General features: G+C 36.2%; 1 protein-coding gene across 1 annotated transcript; it reads right to left on the reverse strand.

Annotated features, from left to right (window-relative positions):
• Positions 1-5,950: 5,950 nt before the first annotated feature.
• On the reverse strand, positions 5,951-11,843 carry PRR7 (pseudo-response regulator 7). The gene is made up of 9 exons (XM_021970709.2): positions 11,527-11,843; positions 10,531-11,146; positions 9,932-10,093; positions 9,659-9,792; positions 9,135-9,302; positions 8,207-8,387; positions 7,582-8,032; positions 6,662-7,454; positions 5,951-6,312 (listed from the first exon to the last, which is right to left on the reverse strand). Exons 2-9 carry the CDS (start codon positions 10,856-10,858, stop codon positions 6,205-6,207), a joined length of 2,325 nt encoding a protein of 774 aa, XP_021826401.2. The 5' UTR covers positions 10,859-11,146; positions 11,527-11,843; the 3' UTR covers positions 5,951-6,204.
• Positions 11,844-11,925: the final 82 nt, after the last annotated feature.

Below are 11,925 nucleotides of genomic sequence, written 5' to 3' on the forward strand. Positions count from 1 at the left end.
TGATCTTTTTCGAGTGCCAATAACAGTTCTCGAATTATTTGATTATAACATCGTTTGCCGTCTAGATCTCCTTATAATATTTATCTTTTTATTAATAAAATTACAATATCCATTTTGTATGCACATCTAATGTAAGTTAATTAGTATACTGCTATACATATGTTGTCAGACTAATCATTCTATGGATTAGACAAATTTAACTACTTTGAATTAATGTGTAAATAATCTTCTACCCGATCGCCATCTTAGATTTTTTTTTCTCTCTTCTTCTTTATAATCTATCTTTATCCAAACAAATCAATCAAAATAATGAGAAACTTTTTAAATAAAATAAAATAAATAACTTTGCTGGTTCTGCTGGTTAATATTATAAGCCAAGTGACTTATTGGTTGATGAGAGCTTTTGAGTCTAACTTTTAACAAACTTCTAGTTGATTAGAGCGAATATACTTCTCATTCTGCACCCGAATTCAGATATAATTATATATATATTAGGTATTTATTTGTAAAACTCAGTCAGCTTTGCCCTTGGAATATGAATGAAGCCAAGTTTGGAGGTTTTTGAAATAAATACATAAATTGTCTTGAGACAAGTGTTTGGCATGTAGCGACTCTTTTTAGGGTTTGATTTGAACTTTGAAGATTTCTTTCTGGCCTTTGGAAAGTTAGTTGGGAGGATGGGGACACGTGGCGGTGTTCGACTTCTCAATCACTAAACTAAAATTCTACGCTCCTGACTGGTAGCTGCAACTTGTGTTTACACACGCACGTGCCAGTCTCAATTTAAATGTTTTATTGTTTTATTATTTTTGGTCCAGAATTTTCTGTTTTATTTTTCTATATTTGGTCCAGAATTTACTTTTGCTAATTTCTGGTACAGAATTTATTGTTTGATACTTTTGTTGATAGAAACAGGTGCCAATGGATCTGTGTCTTGCCATAAAGCTTAATGCTTATGTGTAGTTTTCATAACGAATATTTATATGTGTATGTATAGGCGGTGGACTGTTAACCACAAAATTGAATCAAAATTTTCCTGGATATCTATGTCAGGCAGTTGACATTTCACCAAAATGTAGATGGGTCACGTGCAACGCACGTGAGTAATTGGATGGCAAGACTTTGTGACAAACATGAGTAACCAAAAGAAGAAGAAAAAAAAAATGTAATGTTTTTTTTTTTTCTTTCACTTTTGCTTTAATTATTCATATCATTTTTAGCATATACTTTATCATTTAAATTTGAGTATTTTCAGAGGTGGCATAAGCTAGCTTTTAAAATGTTAATTTTTGTTATTAGTATCTTAACCTACATATATTCACATTTCTTCTCTCATCCGGACGTCCGCACGTTATTATTGTACCAATGCCATTATAAACAAGTAGGAAAACATGGAGGGATAGTAAAAAAATACATAATTTCGCACAGTAATGACATTTAGACATCTACATAGAAAAAAAATCTGCATATATATAATTTTACGCATAAATTTTGGATTTTAAAAGTATGTGATGATGACAACTTTAGAGGTTAGAGGGCCATTTTAGTTGTCTGCATAAGACAATTTTGGGGATTTTCTTGTTGCGTTGAAAAACATGTTATAGTGGCCACACTGATCTGGTTTTGATTTATTTTCCAACTATGCAGTGCCATAGTCGGTAGGTAAATGGAAGTGGTCTCTGGTCAGCCACCGCCTGCTTTCAATATCAATTCATATACAAAGACTGCTTTTTATCCTTTATCAAAGGTTATTAAAATCTTTATATGGAAAACTTGACATCCCTACAGAGAACCAAATGAGGTAACAAAGTCATTGCAAATAGTCTATGTTATCCAAAAACGAATTAAGCTTTTCACACATCCTAATTAGGATAAGGAATCTGTTAGGATAACACTACAGATGAATGATAGGATCACTCGTTCACACATGCGAAAATTGTTAATTATTTCTTCATGTGACAATAAAAAATGAATGAAGCTTATTCGCATATTTTAAAATAACACTGTAGAAAAATGTTAAATTCAACTATCGGCGTATGCGTAAATAACTGTTAACCATTCATGTATATGCTTCTCTTAATTCTAAAATTTCTCAAATATCACATTTGATGTGGTAGGTTCATCATAGGTTAGCTAGTCAAGAGCCACTAGTGAGTTAGGTAAGGTCTCTTACTTGGGCACCATGACTAGAATCAACCTAGGATGTGCTTCTACTGCCTCTGGTACCACAAAATCAGTCTAAGGTTTCAATACACCAATTATGAACATGGCCCCAATTCTTCCACCAAATAAAGATGTCATCCACTAAAAGCAAGGAAATTAAAGCCAAAAAAAAGAAAGAAAAAACAGAGTCATGCTGATCAAAGATGGCCGTCAAACAAATCGTATAGCTGCATTAATATATGCCGCGGTCTCCACAAATCGGTGAAATGGTCACACAGCCACAGGATCATAGCACCAGTGAAACTTATTACTACAATGTATTTTTAAAAGTTTCGTACATAATTATATTAATTAGTATATTGATTAGATTAATCTTCCCCAGTTTATCAATTGCATACCATTTTTTTTTAAATGCTCTATATCGCGTCCTATCCAAATATGATTATAGAAATATTTAGTTTTCACTTTGTTAGAGGTGTGACGAGTTCAAATATCATAATTGAAAGTTTGCTTTTATTGTTAAATATATTAGAATTAGACAAACTGTCTTGGTTGGATTCGGAAATATTTAGATTGTTTTAAAATACTATGTAATGTGGATCATCAGAATTTCCAGTTTTAGTGCTTTAGTTGGTTGAACTTTGTGTTTACTTTTATTCTCCTCTTCTGTAAAGCCCTTGTTGTTGTGTGTAATTGAGTTTCGTCTTTTTTACTTGTTTTTTAGCCGTTAGGTTTTGCTACGTTGTTTGTTTGTTGGTTGGCGTTATGTCTTTTGGGTTTTGATTTGGTGCTAAATTGAATAATTTTGTCATTAATTTACATAATTTTTTATATATTTTTAATCCTGAAAGATGCTTTTGTTTTGTATTTTTTTCATAGTGCTGCTAGCAATGAGCTGGCCTTCTTCTTTTTTATTTTGGATTGTTCATGTGGCACTGGAAGAATGCACAGTCATGAACCCGACCAATGAATAGAAACTTTAAGACATTCCCACATACAAGGGAGAAAAAAACAAGCAAAGCATCGCATTTGTCCCCAAACAAAGCTCACGGGTTCTGAATTAACAATCTGCATTCTTTATTCCCCAAACTAATAGATATACCAACCAAAACCAAAAAGAAAAGGAATGTGTAACTGGCACCTATGCTGTAAGTCTAACCAATTACATAAGTGCTTATAACTTCAGTGATAGAATATTTACGTTTATGTTCACAATAAAAGTTCGACTCTCGGTTTGCCCTTCTTAAACTCTGGCTCTGAACCAGGAAAAACAAACCTATACCTATGGTAGAGTTCATTTTCATTTTTTGACCATTAAAAGTAAAAAGCATTGCATGTCAAGGGAGGATGATCATGATTAAATTGTGTTAAAATTTAAAGTGGTTTTTTATTTTTATTTTATTTTTTGGGTACAGTAGAGGTCCAAGGACCAAAACAGAACCAATCACAAACAAGCTTGGGCCTGGCCCAGATTCTCTCTTTAAGTACTGTCAGCTGCAAGCTAGAGAAGACCCATTGCTTGGCATAGTCCACAGTAATTGAAGGGGAGAAAGAAATTGAAAAAGATGAGATTTAGGAAGAAAAAAAAAGAGCATTTACAATAGGCTTATTTATGTACATGCCCCTTGTGCTTTCAAACTTGTCTCAGATTACCATCCGTGTTTCGAAACGTCTCAAAATACCCCCCATATTTTTAAAAACTGTCTCATGTTACCCGTTCTGTCAGTATTATAGACGTTTTGTTATGAGTGTTGGGCCCCACTTCGTTTCACTCGCTTAACATTGGAGAAAAAGAGTGCTACTATTTCCACCCCCTGTCCTATTTCCCTACCCACCTCAAAATTTTAAGGACAAATGTAGCCCTTTGTAAAATGACTTTTAAGGACTTATGCCACCTCATTAAAATTTAATCCAACATATTGAAATTTTTTCATAATCAAAAAGAAAAAAAAGACTCTAATGCAACTTAACAATTTGAACCTTAACTCCTGCTATCATTTACCCTTTTTTTTTTTCCTATCTCTTCAACCTCTCCCCCTTTCCTGTTTGTTTTGTTTGCAACATCTTTACCCAATCGTTTTTTTTTGTCAATATCTCCTCCAATCAATTTAGTCTTCCTTTTTTTTCCTTATTTCTTATACCTGTAGCCTCTCCACCCAATTGTAGAGGTTTGGTTTTTCCTTCTTCCTTCCTAAACCCTAAACAAACTCTCCAAAACAGAAGATTTTTTTTTTTCTATACTCTCTTTATAATGGCTTAACTGATCTTTACATAATAATCAAAATCGTTCAAATTCAATTTAATTCAATTTAAGGTGACCTTTCTTTCTCAGCCCTGTCTTCTTATACGCCATCTACATTTGTCATTGCTTCGTACAACCTCTCCTAACAAACCCTCCAACTCAACAATGAGACCACCCTCCAATTCTCGGGTTCCAACCCCGAATTTTCTCAAGCCACCACTAAAACCAACCAAACTTGGAGAAAGGAAGAGGGAAAAAAAACCTATACAATTGGGTGGAGAAACCGCAAAGAAAGAAAGAAGAAAAAAGAAAAGAAAAGAAGAATAACGATTGTAGGAGTTAATTGTTAAGTTCCATTAAGTTTCTTTTGTTTATGTTTTAAATTATTGCATTTGATAAAAAGAAAATAATAATTAAAGGGTATTTTAGGAATAATGGTGGGTGGAAAGATATGATTATGTGTTTTAAAATTTATATGGTGGGTGGAAAGATAAGGTGGGTGGGGAAATAGGACAGGGAGGGTGGAAATAACAGCACTCGAGAAAAAGGGTTTTCAAGTTTCAGAAAATGGGAAAGGGGGTATTTGGGTGAGAAGGGGAGATTTGGAGAAGAAGGCTAGGGCTTTTACAAAATCTGAAATGAGGATTACCAATCGGGGTTGCTGCAGACCCAATATTTGCACTTGAGGCAAGGGTAAGCAGGAATGGATGGGCTGGGAGGTTATGCTGTTTTGCAACTTTTAAAACAAATTCAGTCAAAACCACGCAAGAGGTGTCATTGGTGAAGAGAGCACTGGAAATTGCAGAAATCAAGCAAATTCGACAGAGCAAATCCTTTGCTCCTTGGGTTTTCCACAAGAGCAACTTACCCAAATATTTGAACATATCTGCTCTTTCAAGGTAAATACTGACAACCATTGTCCCAAACAAAAGACCAAGGATTGGGAGATCAATAGCAGCATATGCTTGGTCAGGAGTTAAGACTCTAAAAATAACCATACGCATTGCTCCTAGGAGAGACCCTGCAGTCCTCCCAATTGGCAGAAAAGGGACAGCTGGGAACACTGCCAATACCCAAAAGACTGCAAAGGCAATTGAGCGAAGAACCACTTTCACAGAAGAAGCCATGGCCATTTTTCCAACTTAAGAAGCTCAGATTTTGCAAAAGCCCTAGCCGCCTTCTCTAAATCTCTCATTCTCACCCAAATACCCCCTTTCCCCTTTTCTAAAACTCGAAAACCCTTTTTCTCCAATGTTAAGCGACTGAATCGAAATAGGGCCCAACACTCGAAACGGAATGTCTATAATACTGAAGGAATAGGTAACATGAGATAATTTTTAAAAGTATGGGGGATATTTTGAGATGTTTCGAAACACGGGTGGTAATCTGAGACAAGTTTGAAAGCACATGGGGCATGTACATAAATAAGCCTTTAGAATAACATAGAATCTAGAGAAGGAATTAAAAGGGTTTTTTTTCTTCTTTTAAAAGGATTTTTTTTTTTTCCATAATTGCCAGGGTAGGGTCAAAAAATAACACCACACCAAATATAAAGACTCTGATCGCATAAAGCTGATGGCCTCCTGTGTAAAAGAAGCATCTTGAAATCCACAATAATGGAATGCATCTCAAGGTGTGGTCTGTCTTAAGAGTTCTCACCTCCAACACCTCCAATTCTTTACATGAATATTTACCACGAACCTCGCTCATAAGAGTTACAAGAAATGCACATATACATGTAACTGATAACAACTCACAAGTACGCTGAATTTCAACCCTATTTTATCGAAAGTGTTGGATTAGCTATCTGTTGTCCTGACCGTGTTCTCGCTCACCGTCTGCCGCACAAATTGTCCCCGTATGCGAGGTCGTTGTTCAGCCAGTTTCTTTCTGCTTTGATATCGAACCTGAAAAACCAACCAAAAACCAAATTCAGCAAACCCGTCTACATTTCTTTTCTGTTTTGATGAGTTCTGTTCAAATATTCTAAAGGAAATCAAGCATGCAAGAAAGGAGGCATTTAACAGATTTAACTTACTCAATTCACATCAATGTTTGCGCAAACAGGAAGAACTCAATTTAACAAGCCTTCCTTGGAGGAGCAAATACGGATAAGAAATTTTTGAAATCAAAATAGGGAGAAGAAATGAGTGGAGGTAATTTAAAAAACAATTTCGCAAAGGACAAACACCTAAATTATTCCTAAACCACTTATTAAGATCTAGCATTAGGATGAAACAACTGAAAATTAGTCACCTTTTTCCGGAAACATCTCTCCTTTCTTTTCTGACGAAACTTAGTCAAGGCAGCTTCTCTCTGCTTGAACTTGTTTTCATCTACTCTATTTCCACTAGCATCACCACTTCCACTTTTCCCAGCAACATCACTTTCCATGTTTGTACCACCTACATTTTTTCCAGTGGTGCTTCCGTTTTGCCCATTGCTCCCATGGTTACTGCCTGAAGCACTTCCGTTGACACTGTAATTTCCCGGATTACCTTCAACAGGCCCACTCAGAACATTGGACGATCCACAATGCGGAGCAGCTGCAGCCAATTTCTTCAAAGACAAATCGTTATGCTCGGGCAGGTGTTGTCCTTGCATGGTGTGGACAACATGGCGATGGACCTGACAGTGATCATAATCATGATGGAGGTTCTGAATTTGGAGTTGCTTCTGGGCATCTCTTGAATGAGCCAATACTGTCGTTGCCACATTATTAGCATTATCTACTAAAACTTGCTGGGTAGCACTCTTAAGGTCCTTTTTCACAGGTTGGAAAGCAGACGATGGATGCAGAAGTTGGACTGTAGATGCTGCTGCTGACTTGTTTATAACTAGAGATTTGGGAACATCGTTATTAGTTGTGGAGCCCATATCAATGTTATTGCTGCCTCCATTCGAGGATTGATTAGGAGGGTTATCGCTTGAATGAGGTCGAATATCACGAAAAAATTCATTTTTTGTAACTTCCCCACTATTATCTTGTGGAGAGTTGCTTCCAACATGCCCAGAAAGAGCCTTGTTAGCATTTGAGGCTGCGTTATACCTGCACAGGAAGAAATATGCTAAGGGTAACCATATAGAAATTTCAAGAGAATGTACAAGACAACTGTTTCAAACTCCCACTTTATCAGTAGACAATAGCAATATCCAGGTCCTTATGTTCCTCATACCTTGAAAAGGCTGAAGAGTCTGAACGTCTTAAGACATTGCGGTCATCCTGTACTGTTGTCTCAGTGCCTTTAACTCCTCTAAGTCTTTTCAAACTGAGCTCCACAGATGGTAGTTCATGAGTATTACTATTGGCTTTAGTGTTTATGTCTAAGGCCTTATACTGTCTGTTAGAAGCTTCGAATTGTGTGCTGTCCATCAGGGGATCAGTGAGATCAGTGACAACACCTGTTACAGTAGCACCATCATACTTTAGCTTACTGGAAGGACTCTCATAGTTGAACTTCAGCTGCCCCTTATCAATCTGGTGGTCAAATTCACCGGAACCTATCTCAATCAGATTATTCTGTCTTGTTCCTGCTGGTTTGGTTGAAAAGTCATTAGCGTGCTGACGCTGTAAATCTCTATTACTGGATAGGCCTATCTCTAGATCTTTTCCCATTGCAAAGTTGTCTGAATAAAAAAACAGCTTAATCACTAAGAAAGTAAAACAAGTATACATGTGTGAGTGCGTGCACACACACACACACACACACACACACACACACAAACATATAAGGAAAATTGCATAATAACATGTGAATAGGATGCACAGAACCACACAGGTTTAGATAATTCCAGGAATACCATGTTCCTTCTGTGGTTGGCACTCCCTTGTTGCAGCTGGAGGGGCCAATTTGTTACCAAGTGATTCAGCGTTTGAGTGAACTACTTGGGCGCAAGTACTATCAGGACACTCAGCTACCTGGTGCCATGAGAACACTTGTCGCGGACTGTCAACTTCTACAGCTTTTTTTGTCCAGGAACTCTGTAAAATGAAACACCAACACAGTGAGACTGCAGCGTACACATCTACGAGTCTGGGTCATTCTATGACTTTATTTTCTTAATTTTTTCTTTAAGGAGGTGATGATCCGTGTTACTCATCCAAAAAAAAAAAACAACTTATCCCAAGTGTTATATTCTTTTGCACATCTGCAAAATTGTGGACTAATCCTTAAATTGATTAACAGCAAGCTCCTTTACTGGTGTGAACCTGTTCACAATTTGAAACCTATTAAACAAGAGTTATTGAAGTAACTTCCATCGATTACCATTAGGCACTGTATAGTATTGACTTTAATACGCATAACTAACTACACTACTTACATTATTAAAACAGTAACCTGTACTTTCTAGGACTCTCATAATAACTGAGTCTGGACGCTAGAGTTAAGAGTCAACACTATAAACAAGCAAAAGGCAATTACAAGTTATCTTACAGGATAGTAAACCCGTCATCAGTTTCCGAAAACCTAATACAGAAACAGATTACAATTCAATTAAAAACAATTAAATCATATGCTATCCTCAGCAGGACCAACATTATCAATCCCTTTAGCAACTTAAGAATAAGAGCTGCAAAACGAGAGTAACTGATGCACACATCCGAAAAGAAGTAAAGCTGCAATTATTCTATTGAGAGGAGTATACATTCCCTTCTCCTGACTAATGTGAAAATTCATATAATAGGTATGCACCATCCAAGATCTTTAGTATCCAATAACTACCATACCTGAGTGCCGCTCCCATTGTCACTTCCATCTCCAACATTCAAACCAGTGCTCGCATTATCTTCCTCATCATTGCTTCCACTATTGTTCTCAGACTTTGCAACACTTTTTGATCTTACAGACTTTTGAGTTTGTGTGCCGCTTTCACTTCCAGTTCCACTACCACTAGACTGAAAGAAAGTTTAGATACCAGTCATACAAAGAAAATTAAGAAACATAATATAAACTGCAACGTGAAACAAAATTACTAACCATTAAGCAAACATATTTAATATAAACTTATGTAATATCATCATATAAATAAAAAGCTCTTCTCATTAACAATGGCACTGCTCAACAACAATCACAAGAGAAAAAAAAGACCCTTCACAAAACAGGAGAAAAGTAAAGCATGTGAAGTGAAAACTACTTTTTATATATCAGTTGAGGAAGGTGAAAAAATAGGAAAATACAAAGAACTGAACAGCATTACACAGACTTGTGGGCAAGCATTCTAATACCAGAATGGAAAGTCATAATGACTCACACTATGGCATCTCCTCCAAATGTGCTGCCAGAGGTTCTTAAGCTCATTCTTTCGTATAGGCTTCACTAAAAAGTCAACAGCACCCTTTGACAAACACTTAAAGACGAGACCCATTGAATCATGAGATGACATCACTGCACACAAATCTCAAAATAGTTAGACATCTCTACTTTCTAAGCTGGCATAACTCAAAACTTATAACAGAGTATCATTACTCAATACAACTGTTATTGAGTTGGGCATAAAAAAAATTTATAAAAAAAAAAAACTTACTAATCACAGGAACATTTTTCCTCGTCTTATGGCTCATAATCTTGTTTAAAAGCCCAACACCGGATAAGCATGGCATAACTACCTCAGTTAAGACTAGATCAACATGATTAGTCAAATCTTCCAGAATCTTCCATGCTTGCAATCCATTTGCTGCTGCAATCACTGAAAATACGAAGAATTGAGCATCAAATCCTGGATTTTAAAAGATAAATATACAAAAAGGATGTAATGTACCAAGTAAATATACGATATTTGTGTGTGTACATGTGAAATAAAAGAGATATATGGATGCAGATATCATGTATTTTGCAAATGACAGAAAACTAACATTATTATTATTATTATTTTCAAATGCAACAACATATACATCTATGCTTTCCAGTAATCACAAAAGCATATGATAGCATGAAAGATCATAGCATCCACATTAAAAACGACAAAAAACAAAAGCTTGGACATGCAAACCCTGAAAGTCAAGTTAACAGGAAACTCAACCCGATAAAGTTGATAATGTATCCATTCACTTTTTCATAAACAGCAGTGTCTGGATATGGTCATACATATGAAGCATTAGGTGTCTCAGAAGCCAAATTACTAACCTTCATAACTGCAATTGCGAAGCAGTGCAGTGACAACATGGCGAGTACAATCATCATATTCCACCAGTAAAACCTTAAGAGATCTAACATGTAGAAACCTTTCCCAGCAAACCGTTGACCCTTGAGGCTGTTGCTTAACAGCCTGGACTTGAACACCCCCTCCTTCCCCACCGTTTACATCTCCAGCTATTCCAATACTTTTCGACTCATCTTCCTCAACTAACCTTCTTTCCTCATCTACCACTCCATTCTTAACCCTTTCCTTCCCGTCCCATGAACGGTGATTCAGCTCCAGCAGTTGCCTATCCTCATCACTATCAACACTCATCAGGATACTCTATCAGTCAGACAAAAGACTAGTAGTAAAAACGGCCCAAGTTCAGATTGAAAAAAAAACTTCTTGAATCGGGAAAAAGAATGGCGCATAGCGTTGGCTGCAAAGACCAAACCTCTGCAACTACAGACCCTTCTAAACCTAACACGATGGGTATTCACCGGTTACAAAGTGATGTCAAATGATAATCCGTAACCAAATATATATACAAGTGATGCCAATTTACACCAGATGTTGTTAGCTGGCTAAAAATGGCTTGAAACCCAACAAATTGCTTTCACCCTGTAAGACCAGAACACCATATCAGTAAAAAAAATACACCATAAGGCATTAACATCAAATTCTTTCTTTTAAAGGTAAGATGATACCAGTACAAATTTTTTTATATAAAAAAATCCAAATAATTTAAAATGGAGAACTTGGAACACTATTAATCTACAAATAATTGAAAGATGCACAGAATCAACAGAAATGATGATTTAAAAATCTCACATAGCGCCAATCTTCAACAACTATAAATGATATAGATGAACTTAGATGAGCTTCAAATTATCTAAACCAGAGTAGCCAAGTATATAATTCAAAACAATTTTTAAAAAAAAAAACAGAGAAGAGAAGAGAAGAGAAGTATAAAATCAAAGAAGTAACATGGAAGAAATCACCTGCAAAGCTTCATTAACCGCCATAATTGAGCTAGATCCAAACCGAAATTACCAAGAAAATCATTGTACTAAAATACAATATGGTCAAACAATAATTCCGAAAATCTTAGTTTGGATCTTCAAAAAATATCTGAATTTGGATATTTCTTAGATATTTTTGTACTATCTTTGCAGAGTTGGGACAGGCTTGACTGGACCAAGAAACATAAGACTGCAAACAGTTACGAGAGAGATAATCGGCGATCCTTTCGTCCAGGGAGAGAGGGAGAAGAGAGAAAGAGAGAGATGAGTAAAAGATATGGAGCTGCGAGATCAGCTCAGCGACTGATGACGTGGACAAATAAGGGTGGAGATGCAGTAGAAGTAGAACGTTCGAGAACGCCACGTCAGATGCAAGAT

This window comes from Prunus avium, chromosome 6 (assembly GCF_965620075.1).
Source record: "Prunus avium chromosome 6, drPruAviu1.hap1.1, whole genome shotgun sequence".
NCBI classification, from domain to species: Eukaryota; Viridiplantae; Streptophyta; class Magnoliopsida; order Rosales; family Rosaceae; genus Prunus; species Prunus avium.

Coding starts and splice junctions, on each gene's coding strand:
- PRR7 (XM_021970709.2), bottom strand. CDS start 10,858: ATGAGTGTTGATAGTGATGAGGATAGGCAACTGCTGGAGCTGAATCAC. Junction 9,793..9,931: donor GAAAAATGTTCCTGTGATTA/GTAAGTTTTTTT, acceptor ATTTGTGTGCAG/TGATGTCATCTCATGATTCA. Junction 6,313..6,661: donor AGAGATGTTTCCGGAAAAAG/GTGACTAATTTT, acceptor TTGGTTTTTCAG/GTTCGATATCAAAGCAGAAA.